We start from the raw sequence: 22,367 nt of genomic DNA, 5'->3' as shown, positions 1-22,367 counted from the left end.
ACAGTATGTACATATAGGCTTTCTGTAATGTGTCCAATCGCTTTTTTACAAACTTGTTTTTCCAAACACCATTGTAGTACGGATGTTGTTTGACAATGTGAATTTTCATTAAGGTTTTAATATTTCAAAATGCATTTAAATAAAGATGAAATAAGTTGTTTTTATCATGCATACATGATGTTGTGAATTACTTAGGTTTTTACGTGACTGAAATGTATAAAAGGTGTTAAATTGATGCGCACATAAATGTGTCTATCTATAGTAAAATGTCGCGGCAATGTCTTATGTAATAGGTGAAATGCATTTTACACTCTAGTGCGAAAATTAAATAAATATTACTTTTCCATGGTTGTCACAGGTAATCATAAATATTTTCTGATACTATACAGATATATGTAAACAATTCCTAATGATTGTTTTTTTTCCAACATAGATTTATTAATCTGCTTTTTAAAAAATTTCAACAAAATTGTTGAAATTACAATTTTTTTATAGTGTTATAATAAAACAAATATTATTCCAGCTGTGGTTTTATAATTTTTTTTTCATAATATTCATAAATCAACCCAATTCATATGTGTTGTTGTGTTAGGATAATACTATACAATAAGATTATATTTTCTAATAGATTTTTTTTATTTAATTTTTCCCAATATAAAATTACTAATTTGCTTTAAACAAAAATTCAATAATTTAATTTATAGAGTTTTTTATATTAATATTATTCCTGCAGTGAGAGTGGTAATATTTGGTCATAATATTCATAAATCAATTCATATGTGTTGTTGTGTTAGGCCATATGCAATGTGTGGATAATCATATCAGAACAATTTGCTATTGACGTCAAAGAATAAAACAACTGATGAGGTGGCCTTGACTTGTTCAATCCTCCATCACGTCATCCTCTCAATAACTAATTAAAGATTCTGCTAATTAAACATTTATATTGATTTGGATTTCTTTTATTCTATAGAATATAAATTTGTTGAATAATTTTTAAATAAATTATCTATATATTCTGCCAGTAGAATACAGTAGGATCAATTAATGTCAAAATAATGCTTACAAACAATCAATTATATACAAACATGTTTTCACGGGGCACTTCTTTTCCATCCCACTTCTAACATATTATTTTTATTTATGTTAATTGAGAACAAAGGCGTAGGATGGCTTTGCTTGGCGTGTGACAAATTTTAACCAAAACTGAAATTAATTATTAAAAATAACTTGCATACTATAAAGTATTTTAAGTATGAATATCGATTTGATTTCTTTTGAGTACACTTAGAATGTGAACATACCTGAGAACCTGGTGGTCTAATGATAGAGTGTATGTATCAAGCAGAAGAGTTCCGAGTTCGAATCTTGGTTGTGACATTTTGCATAATTATTATCATTTGCAGATTGCACATTTCATATACAATAAAGCTGACTAAAACTAGGGGACACATCAAAAGTATTTTACTGCAATTACTGCAGTAACTATACTATATTTGGTTTACTCTTTAAACCTGTGCTTGCAATTATCTTAGCTATCTTTTTTGGTAATTATCAATTATTGCAATGACTGCCTCATAAACTTCTACATCAAAATAAATAAAATCATGCATTATTGCAGTAGAAAATGTAGTTACTGCAGTAATGTCAGAAAAATATTTTTGTCATGACCCCTTAGCTGATATAAATTATTGAATATTGTTTGTATCCTTCAATGATATTATTTTGAACTGCTATGACCTAGCGCATCAATAGTAATAGTAATGTGGAGGAGAGCATACAACAAAAGAATGAATTAAAACATTAGACCTGCTAATGTAAAAAGTATATCAGTGTGCTAGCAAGTTAATACTGCCATACAACTGCAGTAAGCCATGATTGTGATGATTGACGCACATCACATGACCATGTACGCCTGATATACGCCTGCCGTGTGGCGATAGACAAACGACACTAAGCTACTTATCTTATACGTTGTGTCTTGTACTAAGCCGTCCATGGCTTCAGTGACGTACATCCAGGCAAGGAGATTTGTGATGTTGCTAGAATATAATGGATGAACTATATACACCTGTTGGGATATAGCTGTGTTATGTGCTATATCACTCAGCAGGCAATAGCAGATATAAGAGAATAGGAGAATCAAAGCATCCTGTATGCTGTATCTTAATATGCATATAATACTTTATAATATTTTAAAAAACAACATGGATTAATGCCCTAACCTGATCCGAGTACCGTAATGTCATAAATTGTCGTAGATTACAGGAATTAGTGTTTCCAACAAAATGGTATATCTTAATACAGATTTTTTTTAATGAACATCCATCAAAATGTAATTAAGATAATGGTTGGTTGTCATACTATCTTAAATTGATTTATAAATACTATATATATAACTTACACATTGATACTATAGCACCATTTTATTAAATTTGTTATTACAATCATTATATACTGTATCTGGCAGTGATTTGACCCGTTATGTAATTAGGTAGACAATGGTCATCATTTGTATACCATCTTTTTAATATTTATGAATTATATAACTTATAACTATAAATATATTAAATAGCATAATATGATTTAAATCTTTTATAACATTCATTAGGCATATATGTACTGTATAGTATCCAATAATGATTTTACTAGCTATCAAATTTTTAAAATCTTTGTGGTCTAGTGATTAAAGGCGTTCTATATAAAGCAAGAGTTTGAATGTATCCAATATTCCATCACGATATATAAATGTAATAGAATAAGATCATGTTCATACAATGTATAGCAACATATGAAATGTTGAGCCAACTGTTATTAGAATGTGACTACTGTTTTGCAGTGTAGACTGAACTATTGGACTTGGAACATAGCATGAAAGCAACAGTGCTGTAATAGTAGCGTTTTAGAGTTTATCAGGTCAAATCATTACAGCTACAAACATATTTTATCATGAATTATATAAGATGACCACAAGGGCTTCTCAGAATAGCGTAAATTACCATTTCTACATGATGAATTCAAACCTTTGAGCGTATTTTTATAAAATATGAAGTTTAAATCATCCCTATCATTGCGATAGTCTTGATATTGAGATAAACAACTTAATATTGTCAACTTCAGCCATAAATATCATAATTATATTGTCAATAAAAAGGTAATTAAAGGTATATCAAAATTGCCTGCAGCTGAATTTTGGGTTTTTTTTAAACTGGTTTTATAACAAGAATACAGTAAATCTCTAGTTTCCTATCCTTTTTTTTGGAAATATCAACAATATTTAATTTCTATAATGTACCCTAGCAACAAATGATCTCACATTTTGCATTGTTTGAAAACATATTAGAAATATTATGTTATAATATTCACCTGTTTCCCTTACTTTTTTCATTTAAAGTTTGCTCATACTTTGCCTCAATTTCATAATTATTGCTTTATCATTTCCTTTGCATTCTGTCTTGTTTTTATGATTTCATATATAAAGTCTATTTTGTGCCGAGCTTACCTGGATAAACCACTTGAGGCCATAGTTCATGGAATATACTATTTCTAGAGAGGGAGTTCAATGAAAACTCCTCTCTTTGAGGAGAAAGGCTATTGTTGGTTTATCCAGGTAAGTGGCATTCATAAACTACCAACACTACTGTTGGTTTGATTGAAATAATTTACACATTAATTTTACATAATTTACCACAAAATTAATTCTTTATATGTATTGTATATGTGTTAACACCCAGTAATAAGGAAATTTATGATATATAAGTCAGTTTGAAAATAGGAAGACAAAAAAGTGTGTCAGATGAGACTTGAACATAGTAGCTTCAGATCACAAGTCTAGCATGAAACGAAAGCTTGCTAATTTTGTACATCTGAACATACCTTAAGATTCTATACCAACAATCAAACCGACATTGTTTCCGTATTTGTTGTCTGAAAGCAACTTAAGACTCTCCTTTGGTCATTGCTCTATTTAATACTGCTAACTCTTTCTAATGCTACCAGTAAGCCGTATAAACCACTTTCTTGATCGTAATTTTTGTTTCTATCTTTTTGATCTCTGGAGAGTTTAACACATCAAGTTTACATTATCATTATCTCATACAGATTTTAAGTATTAATTACTTTTCAAATAGTCTACCAGTTTTGTTATAAAAAGAAAATATACTATTTATATAATATTAAAAAAATTGGACTATTGCTCTTTTGAATTAAAGCATGTTTTCCACCACAATAATTTATTTGCGCAAATCAAAGGTATTGGTTTTATGCACATGCGTATTCATATTTCCATCTACTTTTGTGATGTGAAAATAATGCGCAACCAATCAGAGCTCAGAAACATTTGATTCATTTAAATATTGGATGTAGGAAGTTATACAACATAAATATTTTAAATATATTTTATAAAATAAATTTTGTTGATATTATTTTCATATATTCTATGATTGTCTAGATATATATTATTCAGCGGAAATTAAATCTAATTATGACAACTATTAAGAATTGATATGACCATTTAGACGAACACCTGATATTTTATTGATTTATTTTTGTGCAGAAGTTAGTCGTTTGACGACGTTTCAGTTAACTAGGCTGTAATTATGTAAGTCAAGTATGTAGGCAGGTTGTCCAAATAGGGTTGTTCACGCTAGATTGTTGATATCCTGATCACATGGTTCACGCTAGATTGTTGATATCCTGATAACATGGTTAACACTAGATTGTTGATATCCTGATCACATGGTTCACGCTAGATTGTTGATATCCTGATCACATGGTTCACGCTAGATTGTTGATATCCTGATCACATGGTTAACACTAGATTGTTGATATCCTGATAACATGGTTCTCGCTAGATTGTTTATATTTAGATCCTGATCACATAGTTCATGCTAGATTGTTTATATTTAGATCCTGATCACATGGTTCATGCTAGATTGTTTATATTTAGATCCTGATCACATGGTTCATGCTAGATTGTTTATATTTAGATCCTGATCACATGGTTCACGCTAGATTGTTTATATTTAGATCCTGATCACATGGTTCACGCTAGATTGTTTATATTTAGATCCTGATCACATGGTTCATGCTAGATTGTTTATATTTAGATCCTGATCACATGGTTCATGCTAGATTGTTTATATTTAGATCCTGATCACATGGTTCATGCTAGATTGTTTATATTTAGATCCTGATCACATGGTTCACGCTAGATTGTTTATATTTAGATCCTGATCACATAGTTCTCGCTAGATTGTTTATATTTAGATCCTGATCACATGGTTCATGCTAGATTGTTGATATCCTGATAACATGGTTCTCGCTAGATCGTTATTATTTAGATCCTGATCACATGGTTCACGCTAGATTGTTTATATTTAGATCCTGATCACATGGTTCATGCTAGATTGTTTATATTTAGATCCTGATCACATGATTCATGCTAGATTGTTTATATTTAGATCATGATCACATGGTTCATGCTAGATTGTTTATATTTAGATCCTGATCACATGGTTCATGCTAGATTGTTTATATTTAGATCCTGATCACATGGTTCACGCTAGATTGTTTATATTTAGATCCTGATCACATGGTTCATGCTAGATTGTTTATATTTAGATCCTGAACACATGGTTCATGCTAGATTGTTTATATTTAGATCCTGATCACATAGTTCTCGCTAGATTGTTTATGTTTAGATCCTGATCACATAGGGATTTATTCTAATGTTCAATATGGATTTGAGATGGTTCACTTCGAACAATGAATAGTGTTGATAAATAATGTCCAGTATTATTAGGTGGTTCACATAAGACCTTTTCTCCAGATCCTGAACTAATAAGAGTTTTTATTGATTAATCCATGTTTTTCCATTGATGATACAGAAAATATTTTTTCATCGGATACATAGAAAATATTGCTTAGGCAGCTCTGACTTTCTTTCCTGTTGACCACCACTCCTTCATTGAAGACGTCACCACACAACAGACGAAAAAGTTCTGAATTAAAATCTGAAACAATCATAGCAATTCTAGTTGAAATAATACTGTAACAACGTTAAATTATAAATGTTAAGGTTGATTGTCATCCATCTTTGTTTCACATTTGTATCCGCAAAGTACTTAAACTATGATCACACACAAAACATTCAATGTTTTTGTCGGCTCTTGAGATATGTAAATTGCTTTCACACTGTAAAAAAAAGTGGATAGTGGTTGGTTTCCATGGGAATACTTGCGTTACTGAATACACTGTTTGTATATGGATTTCCGAGAGGCTTATTATGTGGATTACATCAAATTGACCTGAATTTAATATATGTAAAAGTAGTATATGTTAGCTGTGATTAAACATTTATCATGTGGATTTTTAATAATAAATCATATAAAATAATTTTCGCAAATAGACACGCTAATGTTAATAATTAATTGAAAGCTTTACAAAAATATGTATGTTAATTTATTTTATAATATTATTTATTATATTATTAATTTTATTTCTTTTTTTCAATAGAATTATTATATCATTGTTTTGTATACATAATATCTAATATTAGTGATAATTAATATTGGTGAAAGCATTTTATTTTTGTAATTTATTTCATCTATGTTTAAATAATGATGGCCCATCCAGCCGAAGCTGATCATTTGGACGTACGGAGTTTAAGAATTGTCAGTATTGTTATATTTGTGTTGTTCGTTGTCTTATCGTTTGAAAGGGATGTTAAGCTGTAGGTTCATGTATACAAAAGTCATGTTATCTACGAAAAAGAATATTAATCAAAAAGTGTAGGGGTCGTCTACTGATTTAATGATTGTCGTGGGCGCAATTCCCACTGGCTTCCAATAGCCTGTGAGCGTTGATGATCAACTACAGTATTGGTGCATAAATTATATATTGAACTATTAATATCAAATATAATGTTTTATCTATCCCGTTATTAAATCCTTATTGCATGTCATATAATATGAAATTTTTATATAGATTTTTTAAACAATATTTGTTTTATGTATTTTACAGGTTAAATTTAGCAATACACAGTTTGTTTAAGCTGTACAAGTAATTTAATGATAGATATATATAGAAATGATGAATATCACATTACTATGACATCTCTTAATGTCAAAATTGTCAGATCTGATGAAATGAGTGGACTAAGTTTCAGAATCAATGGCAATTTATAGTATTAAATGGGTATTACTCGGCTATAGCATAGTCAATAATAGGCTACACTGTTCAAACACAATCACAGGGTTCTATAGTCAAATGTTTCAAAAGGGTATATAGTCAATAAATTAATTGCTTATAGCGGGAAAACACTGGGGATTCAATAATGAACTGCTTTGGCTAGGTTTAATGGCAGATAATAATAGGATAAATGCAATCTTGATGGCTATAAATAAAGTTCTACAATATGCTTTGGGAAATAGTTGTCATTTGCTTTAGATTTACATAAATATGCTCATGTTAAGTAATGTTTAAATAGTGTTGTACACCATGTAATTCCTAGAAGGAAGTAATGTTGAGAATGTATCAGCACTCATGAAGATGTTATAGTTTCAATGCAACCGAAACATAAATATATTATCAACTCATCTTTTCAGTCCCCGCAAGGTTTTTTGGTTCAAATTTTTTTTTTATTGTCTCTAAATGTGAAAAATCTTGGTAGATTAAAATTTAGGCAAGTAACATTTTAACGGTTGAATCATACTGCCATTCATATTTAGATTTCATACACCCTACATTTAAAACAAAATGTTTTTCATAGTCTAATGAACTAATGATCATGTTAATTGATGTAACGTTTTTTTTTTTCAAGTGTGTGAGATGTCTTTGTAATGTCCGACAAATCGGATTCATGTAAATTAAAACAAATAGAATGCAACATACTGTAGCTCGTGCCTAATTAAAAGCCTAAGGCTAAATATAAGGACTACATATCGTTATCACATTAATGTCTTCATAGTACATGCACAGAGAAAGGTTCAAACAACAATGTATATTGATGTTTGATTAACACTAAGGCATGTTGTTTTTTAGTAATTAAATTGGAAATTATTTTTCTCTATTTCGTTCTCTGAAGAAATATCCGTTATTTTATGTTATATTTCAGTATATTTTATTGTTTCACTGTGCATTTTATTATTATCGCTCAGTGTCATTAATTTCGAACAGATCTACAGAAATAGAACAAATTAAAATGTAGCTGGCATGTATGTTAACCAAAAATGTCACTACTTTAATGACACACAATAAAAATTGCATACGCTATTGTCGTCTAGAAAATCAAGCTCTAGTCACTTATCGCTATCGAAAATACAGACAATTTATTTTAATGCTTTTCAAAGATTACTTTGAAGAAACTTTTTCCTATAACAAATACAATACTCTAGATAACTGATTTATTTTGATGTACATATTGTAAGATGTTTATAGTTAAATATTTATGTTTACAGGAATAGAAACTCTATAGCACCCTGTCACATTGTTTGTCACAAAACACCCAGTTGAATGTATAAGTCACAAATTATCTAGCTAAGTTGCTATGAGTTTCTATGGTTAGGGTAGTGAAGCTATAGCTTGGTGGTTAATGTGCTTGCCTTCCAATCCCAATGTCCGGGGTTCAATCCTGACCTAGTGCCAAGGTTGTAACTCACGACTCTTTCAACTCCACTCTCTAAGCCTCAAATGAGACTTAATTTATAAGCATGATAAATTATTAAATAGTTTATCCGTCCTGTTATTGGCAAGTTACTCGCTGTTGGATGTGTATGACATTTTTAAAAAGTAGATAAAAAAAAATACCATAGAACAAATGCTTTTATACAAAACCATTGGTATTCATTTTATTTCTTCTGTTAACTTGGGATATGTATCATATACAATATTTAATTAGCTTAAGTTTTGATTGATGTACACACCAGCTGTTGGTTATTTTAAAGCTAGATAGCTAATTGTGAATTACAAGACTATAAGTGATAAATATTCCAAGTTTCATTTATATGGTAAGGTGTTAGTGGAGTACAAAAACTGGCAGATTTTGTAATTGGTGCAGGTTGAAATTGCAGGCATTGTTCTGTTGGTTAAATATGTCTATACGATATGGATGTGCTCAACCCACAGTGTTTAAACGATTATTGTGTCATATACTCATATACACTAAACCAAAGAATATATTTGGTAAATAGTAGGTAGGGTACTGTACTGTACGTGTCTGTAACAAGCCCAACCACACTTGCAAAACTGCCTTTAATATCATCTTGGAAGGGAAATTTTTTCATTGTTTTTTAAACCTTTTTTGTTAAAGTAAAGCCATTGAAATAGAATGTTCCAGCTAAAAGCCAATTGTAGTTTAAATTCTGTACAGGTTTAATTGGTTAAATATAGCATAGTGAGAGTTACAAAGTGAGTGAGAGAAAATTACAGTGTGATTGAGTGAAAATTGGCAAGTAATTGAGGCGATCGATGAGTGAATTAAGTAGTTAAATATGTAAAAATGATGTTAGATGGTGACTCAAATTTAAAAGAACAAACTAATGAATATTTCTTTATTTTATTTATTCAACTTCTCACTAACACTGTTAGTGAAGGATCGGGACCAACAGGTGGTAAACACCTCTAAAAACGGTCCAGTCCCAATTGCACAGTGGCTGTGTGTGACAGTGGCTATGTGTTTGTGTGGACTAGTACATCGGGGTAGCCCCCTACTTGTCTCGAAAGATGTACTAGGTTCTTTAAAGTGCACATGAGCTATGTGTACACTGGACCTACGGTTTATAGTTCTTATCCGAGAAGACTCGTTCTACTACCAGAACCATGGAGTGAGTGAGACTCAAACCCTTGTTGATGTTATGGCTATGTAATTACGGTTCCACTGTCTTAACCACTCGGCCACTCACCCACTCTTGTCCATTTTCTTACTATACATACAGTACTGTATTCCAGCCTATTCTTAATACTGTATCCTACAATTTGTCCAGTATCATAGACAAATTCTATGATACAGAATCACATGTGCATAACATATGGTCTATTTCATGCCTAGCTTACCTGGATATATATCTAGGCACCTAACATTCCATGATACAGAATTATCATTGCAATGCTCTATAACTGGAAAAATAATGGCATATATTATAGATAGGAATAAACGTAAAAAGCTGTTTATAGCGAACATACAAATATATAATTTGACTAATTTTATGTATATGAATTGTTGGTTAGCGATTTGTTTCATTCTCACAGATTTTCTGATCATGTGTATGCCGTTTCACAATATTATTTTATTTCAGTGTTGTCAGAAATAGTTAAGATAGATTTTCGGTGTCATGTCATTTTAGATGTAATTTATCCTAGATGGACTGTATTTACATAGCATTTATTTACTTGACAGAGAAAAGTGATGAGAAATTGCCCAAGTGCTATGATACAGGGAATCCCATTGGACAATATTAATGTTGCTGTCGGTTAAATGTGAAGGATTTAACCTTAATTCCATTGGTCAACATGCTACGAAGAGGTTGTAAAGATATGGGTGCCATTGGATATGTTGATATATCAGTCTCCTACAAATAATGTGATGTGATGTTTTACGATATGGGTAATCCCATTAGCTGATGTTGACATTACTACTGTCTAGTAGTTAAAATCTTTATTATTATTATCCGAAGTGCTATGATATGGATAATCCCATTGGATAATATTGATATTCCAGTCCGAGTATTTTATGGTATGGGTAATCCCATTGGCCGATATTGACATTACTGTCTGCGATAATTAATAAGTTTATCCATACATAGTGATATGATATGAGTAATCCCATTAGTAACATTACTATCTATATTGATATGCTGCTAAAATAATGTTTTTATTAGTTGGCTTGTATGTCCATAGATTGGATAACATTACTGTAGACCATTAGACTGCTAGATTCTTCTATTGCAACAAATGCTAATGGAGTCGTACAAAGTGATATTATACAGTCACGTGTAATAAATGATATAATCCCAGGAGGCCAGCTGGGATTATACTTGGATATTTCTTATGTACAAATTGATATTTTAGTTCACTATGATATGCTGATGTACTCAAGCATGGTCTCTGAAATTGAATTTTGAGGTGGAATTAAAGTTTGCACTGTTTTTATGAATGTTATGTTATCATTGGAAATTGTACAGTACATTATATTCCAGTGTATTGAACAATTTTAAAGGAAAATGCTATGGTAACCATGTCTAAATTAGGAGATGCACAGGATTAAATATTTGAGCATGGGATTATACTTGGTCAAATATGTTATTATATGCGTATTTGTCTATTCTCATCATGTAGTAAACAAAATGAAATCCATTCAAAAAATTGTTAGATTTGTCAGTGAGCATTTGAAGATAATAGGTAGGTGTTCTAAACAGTGTAAGAATATCCCTTTAAATGGGAGTTATCCTGCAGTTTGGAATGGTATTATATACCATATTACATATCATGTGTCAAATTGCATTTCTTCTCATATTATTTATCTTTTGATAGGTTGATTTTGTAATTCAAAGCCTTGACGATTTATCATATTCTGCTTTAGCATTCATTGACAGAGATTGTCCTCAAAACACTATTGATATGTATATATTAATTATAAATATAAGTCTACCTTTATTAATTAATACATTATAAGTGCATTGTCCTTCGCAGGGGTGAATCTAGGATTTTTTTACATATAATAGTAATAATCTAAAATAGATACCAATATGTTAATAATTTCATTTTTAGCTGTCAAAAGAGGAGCGTATGCGCCCTAAGGGCTACCCCTGGATCTGCCCCTTCTTCTCCCATATATTTAAAGTAGAGAGTATATCTGGAAGTTTGAAAATAAGAATTTGCTGAATAGAGAGGAGCAGACAGAGATGCCCTATGGTTTACTTTGTCTCATGTCATCTCCATCCATCAATACATTTTATATTGTTGAAGTTTTTACTGTGGTTTCTATTTTAATTTTGTATTTAAAATGAGATAAACTTTATATGAACAGTTTTATGCAACCAAAAAAGATTAGGATGCCAAGGTCTGTTTATTTATCTTATAAAACACCTATATTTCCTCTTTTATACATATTTAAATCGTTTATAATAATAACAATTTCCTTTAATGTACTTAATAACACTGTGAATTTGTCGGTTAAGCCCAGTTCCCTAGTGATATGCTGACTATCCTAGAGTTTTCTGATAATGATCAGTCAGTATAAAGCTCTGTCTACACTATCAAACTAGTTTGACAAGAAAAGTATGATGCCCAAATGTGGTAGTGATATGCCCATAGATTGTAGTGATGTGACATCATCATGTCCATATATGGGCACATCATTTTTTTGTCACATAAAGTTTGATAGTGTAGACAGAGCTTTAGAAAGCCTGGGTAATTTTTAATCAAGTAATTGATTGAACCTAAGATTAAAAAAAAGATGTTTGATCCTAGAAAGAAAATATTAATTATTTTTCTGATCCACTGTTTTGCAATCAAACAAATAGGTAGATATGTAGATCAAACGGTTTACAAGAAAATGTGACCTTTAAAAAATCATTTATGCATACTAATGGGTCGTTATGCATGCCTTAAAACTAAACATTACAAGTATTAAACATGAAAATTTCATACGGTACTTACTTCATAAATACATACATATCATGATATTAAACAACATTAAATTTAAAATTAAATAGTTGTATATTTATTTTTATTTGACTAATACATATACTGTATATTTTTGCGTTCATATTAAATTTCATATTACATTCTGGACTTGTCAGTCCTTGTGTTAGTATCCAAACCAGGCCGAAAAAAATTTTTCTAATCTAGTCAGTCCAAACCAAATACAACCAACTAACAATTTACATTTTTGCATGAAAGTGGTATGATCTACATACAAGTGTCCTCAGTTTTCAGAAATTAGTTTTAATAATTCAACCTCATTTTAAGATATCAAGGGTAGCACAAAAGGAACATAAAATATTGGATAACTTATGGAAGAATGATTTCTTACAGTAAATGCTTTCTGTTTAAATTTATTTATAGAACACAGCTTTTTGTCTCATTCTCTTTATATATGATTAATGTTAAAGAATGTCCATTTCATGCCTAGCTTACCTAGATAAACCAATAATAGCCATTCTCATTGATGAGTGAAATATAACTCGAAAAGTAGAAAATTCATTCATTCATAATTTTGTAGACAAGGAAGAGATGACTTTATTCATTAGAGAGAAAAACAATGTTATTTTTGTATACTATTAAGATTATTAGGGCATTGTTAATGTTAATATTGTAAATGTTATTTTCTTCTTTTTTTGATCTTATAAGTTCAATTTCCAAAAATGTCGTTTACAATAACTGCTCATTATGTAACATTATTTGCCCTTTTATTCTTACAGAGTGACGGGTGGAGAGCTTTTTGATCGGATTATCGAGAGAGGGAGCTACACAGAAAAAGATGCAAGTTTTGCAATTCATCAAATTCTTGAGGCCATAAAGTTTGTCCATGATCTTGGAATTGTGCATCGAGATCTAAAGGTACGTTTACAAGACAAATATTTACCTTAGCCTAGACACTCAAAGACCACCAGTCGGTTTCATAATCATAAAAGTGATTTTATCTCGAGATTTTTCGCTGATATACCGTTGAAGATTTAGATAAACATTCTTCAGTTTTGTCATGTGCACTTGTAATTGATACATTCAATATGTTTATTTAGCCATTAAGTAACACAGTGGGAAGTCTTTTATAGCTGTATAAAGTCTGTCAAGATCAAAATGAACAAAATATATACATAAACATTTCCTTATTTTTTTTTTTTTCATGTGGTTGAAGTAATTGAATAACTATTACATTAATAAAATTAAAATATTTAAGTCTTAATGTCATTGTTCTGCCTTTTAAATATATCCAGGGTCCATTAATGTGAACCTTAGAAACTAATTAGTTCTAGGTTGCATTGCAAAATGAAACTGTTTCACTAGGTGACTGTGTACTGTATATCATCAAACATATCATTTTTTAAATTTAATTTTATTTATATGGTTATTAAATTTTGTTTGATCAATATTTTGTATAATTATATTTTTTTTTTCAAAACTAATTTTCTGCCTCTAAAAATGTTTTTTTTGATGATTCTCTTTTGGCTCTATCAAATGGAAATTATTATTATTATTACTATTATCATTTTGTAGCCTGAAAATTTGTTATACTACTCCCCGGATGAAGATGCAAAGATAATGATCAGTGATTTTGGGTTGTCAAAAATGGAAGAATCTGGCGACATGTCAACAGCGTGTGGTACACCTGGATACGTAGCTCCGGAAGTCTTGATGCAAAAACCGTACGGAAAAGCCATAGATATCTGGTCAATAGGAGTCATATCGTACATTTTGTAAGTTATATTTTTATTTGTGATGTAATGACTATGAAGAAACATAGCATAATGAGTTACTGAGCTTACAGAACAATTTCTGTTGTGATAGCATGTGTGCTTATTCCATTTTCAGACTTTTACATTTCATTTGTCCCATCATTCATGGATTAGATGGAAATCTATATAAACATGCACAGTCTATGCATTTATAGATTAGTAGACTTTTAGATGTGCCATATATCTTTTGTTCATACAGTTATAAGTAGTACTGCCACGTCTGCGCCCTAAGATCAACAGGCCTACTGTCTCTTCAAGCCAAGGATTGTTTTCATGCGAAACAATGTAAATTTGTTCAAAAGACGAAAATTAACCTTCTTTATTTTGCAGACTATGTGGGTATCCTCCATTTTATGACGATGATGACAGTAAATTATTTGATCAGATTTTGAAGGGAGAATACGAGTTTGACTCACCGTACTGGGACGATATCTCAGAGTCTGGTATGTCTTAAAGTGCTTAGCGCATCTTTGGTAGTTATGTTTTCTGTATATTGCTACGTGTTAAGACTTGTGGTTTGTTTACACTTTGATACTTTGTATATGTGACTAAATTAATTAATGTTGTCTGCCTCAATTAAACACCATCTAAGTCTGAGCATAGAGTTATTATATTACAAATAGAGAGTAAACTAAACGAAATGATTGAGAGTAAATTGAGAGAGCACATAAAAATAACAATCTCCTCCAATGAGAACCTAATCATGCCAAGAAGTTAATGAGTTCCTTCAAGAGTTTAAAGACCCAGTATGTCTTTTAGATGCTAGAAAAGTCTTCCTCTTGGACCTGACTGGCATCAGTCGGAGGAACAAACATGTAATGTTTTCAAACCACAATGAAAATTTTCCTGCATTGTGTTAAATTTCTCTTTAATATAACTTTTTCCTCTTTTTTTCTAATCAGCAAAAGATTTTATAAGGAACCTAATGCAAGTTGACCCAGACAAACGATATACATGTGACCAATGTATAAACCACCCATGGTAAGCAATTGATAAATTATTAATTAAATTTCAGCTGTTCATTAATGTTTGCCTGATGTTATCAAATGTCATATTGGATACATTCAACATTACGCTTCGTTTTTGTGCATGTAATTTGAGATTCTATACAAGATTGTATGTATCGTTACAAGTTTAAATTAGTTATGGTAAATAATTTTAAAACTCTTTATAATTTATAATATCCAAGTGCATAAACAGGTTCAAAACAAAATAATAATTTAGGTATAATACTAATGTCATAATATTTATTTATAATTTTTTAAATGTATTATCAATTTGTTATTTAAAAAAAAAAATTAAGTTAGTGTGTATAACGTATATTATTAAAAATCTATGTGCCTTGTAAATTAAAAAACATTACATATGTTCTGCTATTAAAACTCACACCCAAACTTGATCACTTATTTTGACCACCAGCCAATAATTAATCATTTATTAAGAGTGTATATGTATTATTTGTGAAAAATCAATAAACAACAACAACCCTGATGTTCCAAGGAGTGGCCTTATATCCTACCCAGTATTAAAAGCCTATGTGATATTCTAGTAAATTTAACAATGTGCCAAGATACACTATTAGCATGGCTTGATAATAATAATCTTCATCTTAGCTGACCTATTTTTGTTTCAAAGTGATAAACCTTCAACCTATGCCTAACAACATATAACACAACGGTACAATTTCCCAGCTGCATTGTGCGCCAGTCAATTTGAATTAAAAGATTATTGCCGCGAGGCCTGGCTTGTCCATTCTAGTTACCATAAGCAGTATTCTAGAGGTGATGTTTTCTTCGCTACCTTTGTAGCCCATCTATATCCACGTAATTTGTTTTTTCCCTAGTGGCATGAAACGACAGGTAATATGCTAAAATGAAAATCATCACCTGAAAATTATTTAAAATAATCTTTTTCAGATCATAAAAGGAATATTTAGTATTCCATGAAAGTGGTTCAGTGCCATCTTCAAATTAATTATCTATTAGAAAATATTATTTACTTTTAAATTAAAAACTAGATATGGACGTTAAAAAGATTACACTGACCAATATCATCAACAAATCAATTGAGCATTAAGAAGCCAGGTGTTTGTAATTTCATCACTAAATACACACGCACATAATTTCTGCAGATACTTGAACTTTGAACTCATTTACAAAATGACTTCTATATTCTATGATATTACTAAATGTGTGATAACCACTACAGAGAAAAAGCTAAATTGGTTTCTCGGAAATAACAGTTTATTGGGACAAAACAATTTAAAAGAATATAATTAAGTGACATATTTCAAAGAATGTCATTTTATTTTTATTATTTTTACCAGAATTCTATTTTACTATTTGTCATAAATGGTTATTAATATTTTTCAATATTTTTCCTTTTTGCATCATTATTTTAATAAATCTATATCATTAATAATAATATAACTTCTATCAATTTTCTGTTTTAATGTATTGCCTCTTCTTCCAGGATTTCTGGCAACACTGCTCTGGATAAGGATATTCACTCAACTGTCAGTGCACAAATGAAGAAGAATTTCGCACGAAAGAAGTGGAAGGTAAGAAAATAATATAAATCTCTATCTACACTATCAAGCTATTTTGACAAAAGAAGTGTGATGTGCCTAAATATGGTAGTGATATGCCCAAATACGGTAGTGATATGACATTATCGTGTCCATATATAGACACATTTTTTTACATAAAATTTGATAGTGTAGACAGAGCTTAAGGAAACTGTAAAGTTGGTACAGTAGAGCCCCTCCTTTTCAGGGGAATAGTCTTCTGAAACTAATGAGAAAGAATATATGTCTTAACACTACAGTCAACCCCTATTCAGGGGACACCTCTATTAAGGGTCCCATAATGTCCCCTTAATATAAGGGTTCTACTCAACAAAACATAGCATCAATACAATGTGTAAATGGTAAGCTTCAAACTACAAACATCACTCAATTTGTTCAACATTACTACCGAATCAGGAATTGAAAATAATTTATTCATATCTTAATTCAATACATCTGACAGATTTTATTTAATGCATGATTTAATTTGTTCTTTTGTAGTGTCTAGGAAAAAAAAAAATTTGTTGCCAATCATGTTTATTCATGACGATAAATCAAACAAAATGCAGACGGAATGAATAAAGATTAATTTCAATTTATTATTATGCTGATTTAACAAAATGAAACAAATTTCTGTGAGATTGATTCACAGTGATTTTTTATGAACCCAAATTTTAAAATATTTTTAGGTCGCTGTAGATTTTACGCAAGTCATTTAAAAATTATTATTACGGTATTAATTGCTGACAACTTAATCTCTAGCAGTTTATCCTTATATGGATCATATTGTGCATTATGTAGATTTTGAATAGGAACTCTTGAGAGAACATTTGTTTTTAGCTATGCCACTCGGTAATACATGTTTTTCGTGCAACGTAGATCATTCATTGACAATTCGTCAGCTTTGTTTTTTCATTAAACAATCGTCATGTGACATCCGCTTAACAATTATTCATCAAAGATCTTCCAAGTCAGTAAATTGGTAATTGCGTAAGATTTTTGTGTTTGTGTGCATTTTCTTTCTTAGATTCACAATGTCACGCAAGATCCTGCTAGTTATTGTTGTTATTCTCTACAATTGAATGCTGCTCCAAGTAATAAGATTTTGAGTTTGAATTTAATTAGTAATTACGGAATCTCGTCAATAAGGAAGTATCGTTACCTGGTTTGATCACGAAGCAAAACAGGATTTCCAAAATATTATGTTTATACACTTGAGATTATGCAAGCTTTTAAGTACCACACGCCTTTGATACGGTTTTAGATTTGACCTTGTTGACATTTTCTATTTGCTGTTGCTGCTGACTGGAGTGTCCACCTGATAAAATAGGTCAACGTTGTAGTGTAGGTTTCTACTGAAGGTACAAGATTATTACTCCAAATATGTCTCATGGGCTTATATTTGCATCTGTATCAATGAATGCGCTGCTTCCACAACATTACTGTCCAATATAAACATTTATAGAAAGTTGGGTTTTTTGTAAACTACTCCAAAATTTAATAGGTCTATATGATAATACTGTCAGTACATTTAAGTTGTTTTCAGTGCTTTTTTCCAATATGCTATCAAGTTCACAGAAATGATTTCATAAATGTAACTGGAGTATAAAACGATAACAATTCCTCCCACATTTAATTTGTTCTTAAATTCGCAGCTACTTCTTAATTTTATAGTCAGCTATCAGTAGAATGGTAGATCAACATCTGGAAGCAGTGCAATAGAAAATAAAAATCAATGTTAGTCACGATGAAAATTGATTAGTGATTTACATTCAATCTAATCTTGCATCACAAAAAGTGCAAGCTCATTCAAACATGTTTACTAAGAATATCTGAATCTACTCTATCAAAAGAATCAGCGTGCTACTGTAGTCCTGTTTATGTGAGGAGATCAGAAAGAGATTATGTTAACATATTACTTAACAGCAACAATGGAAGTCAGATAACACACCTATTGTCCCTATTGTCTCTCTTTCCCCTTTCCTTAATCCCTCTTCCCCTTCCCTTAATCCCTCTTCCCCTCTCCTCAATCTTTTATCTCTCCCCTCAATCTCTCTTTCCCTTCCCTCAATCCCTTTTCTCCCAGCTGTCAATCCCTTTTCTCCTCTCAATCCTTCTCCTCCCTTCAATCTCTTTTCTCGCTCCCCTCAAACCCTCTTCTCCCTCTCCTCATTTCCCCTTCTTCCTCTTCTCAATCCCTCTTTTTCCTTCCTTCAGTTTCTCTCTCTTCTTAATCTCCTCTTCTCCTCCCCTCAATCCATCTTTCCCTCCCTTCAATCCTTCTTTCCCTTCCCTCAATCTCTTTCTCCCTTCCCTCAATCCCTCAATCAGTCTATCTTCCTCTTCCCCTCAATTTATTTTCCCTCCTCTCAATCCCTCTTTCTCCATCCCCTCAATCCCTCTTCCCCTTCACCCCAATCTTTTTTCTCCCTCTATCAGTCTATCTTCCTCTTCCCCTCAATTTATTTTCCCTCCTCTCAATCCCTCTTTCTCCATCCCCTCAATCCCTCTTTCCCTTCACCTCAATCTCATTTCTCCCTCTATCAGTCTATCTTCCTCTTCCCCTCAATAAGTTTTCTCTCCTCTCAATCCCTCTTTCTCCATCCACTCAATCCCTCCACTCACCTTTACAGTTTGTATTCGCACTGAAAGCACTAGGATGAGATTCAAAAGATATTTTAAACAGTAGTTGCATTATGGCTGGTGATCACTGTTTAATCAATCCTCTTGGATATAGGATCCTTGGTTTGCGGCAATTCATGGAATCTGATTTCTTATTGCGATTGCCTCTCCATAGCTTCAAGTGCCTATGGTAATCAAATTTCAAATAAATTGATATCGTTATTGAATTTCCCAGACTATTGTGCTGTGACAAATTTCAGACAGAGTGTATTAAAATTTTTCTTTTAGGATTTTGAGAAGGGTTTTGTGAGTTTCATTTTCTAGATATTGGTTTCCAATATTATAGTTTCGTACAATTCTTATGGTTTTTACATGTTTTGAGACTACAGTACTATTCTTTTCTAACTGTTGTTAGACTAATTCATGTCTAAATCCATCTTCCAATTCCTAGAAAACATTCTTTGTCACATGACAGATCTCATCCCCACTTTCGTAGATTGTTTGTTTTAGGTTGTGTTAACATTTTATGTACAGGATTTTCAGAAGCGGGTGGGAAGTTGCTTTTTTCTAGGTCTTGCTTTCATATTATATCATTGTTTGTTAAATTTTGTCCGACTATTTCATGTTTACATCTGTCCTGCGATTCCTAGAAGACATCGTATGTTATCATTTTCTGCGCCATGAGAGATTCTGTCCTCATTTACTTGTTTAGCTTTCATCTTACTTGTCAGTTTGGTTAGCAAGATCAATCATTTAATTTGGTTAATAGGTTGTGATTACAACCCAGTTTAACGTATACATTTCTTGTCTGAGCAATGTCTGTCCTCGGTTCACACTGAAAGTAGGCTGCATTTTCTGTCTGTGACCCTTTCTTACAGATTCACTTATTAAGTTTAATTGTTCTTCTTGGTATGTGCTCATTGTTTTAATTAGTCTGCTTTGTTTTATAAATAACTTTTAGAGTTATTGTACTCGGTGAAATCTGGAGCACATAGGTTTATGGACATGCTTATAAAACTGTTATTGTTTGACTTTAATAATGTGCACTTTCACAAGGAATTATGCTCTTTTACCAAAAGAGCTGTGTTCTACTTAGGATGAGCTTATTCAAACAGCACATATTAAAGTTTTTTTCCCTCTGGCTCACTTTATTATCATCTTCTGTTCTATTGTTTCCCATTATCATCTTCTGTTCTATTGTTTCCCATTATCATCAACTTCATTATCATCATCATCATTGTTCAGCAACATTCATTATTTTAGCAGTCTGGCCACCTTTTATAGTTTTCCATATTCTCTATTGATATACTGTAATTTGGTATACAGTTCAAATACAGAGGTCATAGGTCAGTGTGGAACAATATTAAAGTTTAAAGGGACTCTACTGTAATCAGGCTCACACAAATTATTTAATTATCCCGGTCAGATGTTAACATCAAGTCTCTGAAGAATTCAGAAGTCATCCCTGCGCTTAATTAGGAAACCAGCGTGTGTGTAATGTATCATCTCTAAGCACAACTCAAGACCGAAACTACCCTTTGCTAATTAAAAAACCTTAGCCCCTACCTGAGCCTAGATTTAAGCAGTCGTGATGCTCCCGGTATATCACCCATTAGTATCATGCTTAATACCATCCAGGGGCTTAGATATTACTGTCAAGGCCTAACGTCTTCACTGCTTGACTCCTGATTAGTCGTACCAGATGAAATAATAAAAGTGTGTATCTGTGTCGTGCTGTGTCATTTGAGGTCACAAACTTTTCCCCTTCCCTTGAAAGTGCACCAGATGGTTGGTTTTATATATTGTAATTGTAAATGGCAGTTTACATTTAATGTTAATGGCAGCTTTGATTATCTGTACAATATAAATATTTTATATAAATAATAGCTCTTATTCTCAATTTTATATAAATCAAAATAAAAGTGTATAGCATAGTATAAACGTAGATCTTGAGTACACTAGCAGTGAAGTTAAAAGATAATAAGTGTACCGTCAATGACAGCCATGTCTTCAGAAGAAGATGGCTACAAGAAGAGTAACAGTACTATAAGTTAAAACCAAAAATTGAAGTTTTAATGTGTACGATGTTGTTGTTCAGCAAGTGAACACTGAACAACCCCTATTTGGTGGACACCTTCAGGACTCAACAAAGTCTTCTTAAAGAGTGTCCACTGATTAGGAGCTTGATCGTAGTTTTAAAACATACATACATTTCGCCTTGTTCGTTTCATGGGAAAGGGTCCTCTTAATTTTACATCCACCACGGCACTCGTTGAATTTTTTAAGCTTATTCAACTCAGAGATGCTTTACAGTATATTGTTTGATAATTACTGTAATCTATTGTGCAATTTTCAAGCTACATTTCAACCATAGTTACATTTTTTAAAATATATTTTTTACACTTATTTCGTTCACTTAGGAGACTTCTTGTTAATCAGGATTTTTTAATTTATCCTAGAAGGGACAATCTCGTAATCTCTGATCTTCACACATTATCTTTGTTAAAAGTGATTAGTTTTTATTTCCAATTAGTTATAAAAAAGAAAACCAATTACGTTTTCTTGCATCATTTTAATGACTCTATTTATGTAAAATAGCATTGTGGGATTAATTTATTCGTGATTGTACAATATCTTAATAATAACAATATCCTGGATTGTTTGGCAATTTGAAACGCAAAGTGTTCTGTTAAAGTAACACACATGTTTTTAAACTTGTCATT

At 31.4% G+C, this 22,367-nt stretch overlaps 1 protein-coding gene across 1 annotated transcript in view; it reads left to right on the top strand.

Annotated features, from left to right (window-relative positions):
* LOC144855469 (calcium/calmodulin-dependent protein kinase type 1D-like) overlaps positions 1 to 22,367 on the top strand; it is a 45,678-nt gene that overhangs the window by 15,879 nt on the left and 7,432 nt on the right. The window contains exons 4-8 of the mRNA XM_078713345.1: positions 13,422 to 13,560; positions 14,218 to 14,417; positions 14,787 to 14,899; positions 15,359 to 15,437; positions 16,929 to 17,016. Of these exons, the coding sequence (XP_078569471.1) occupies positions 13,422 to 13,560; positions 14,218 to 14,417; positions 14,787 to 14,899; positions 15,359 to 15,437; positions 16,929 to 17,016 (619 nt within the window). The remainder of the gene's footprint in view (positions 1 to 13,421; positions 13,561 to 14,217; positions 14,418 to 14,786; positions 14,900 to 15,358; positions 15,438 to 16,928; positions 17,017 to 22,367) is intronic.

This window comes from Antedon bifida, chromosome 11, assembly GCF_963402885.1.
Source record: "Antedon bifida chromosome 11, ecAntBifi1.1, whole genome shotgun sequence".
Classification (NCBI taxonomy): Eukaryota; Metazoa; Echinodermata; class Crinoidea; order Comatulida; family Antedonidae; genus Antedon; species Antedon bifida.
This window is presented reverse-complemented; position numbering and strand designations above follow the sequence as displayed.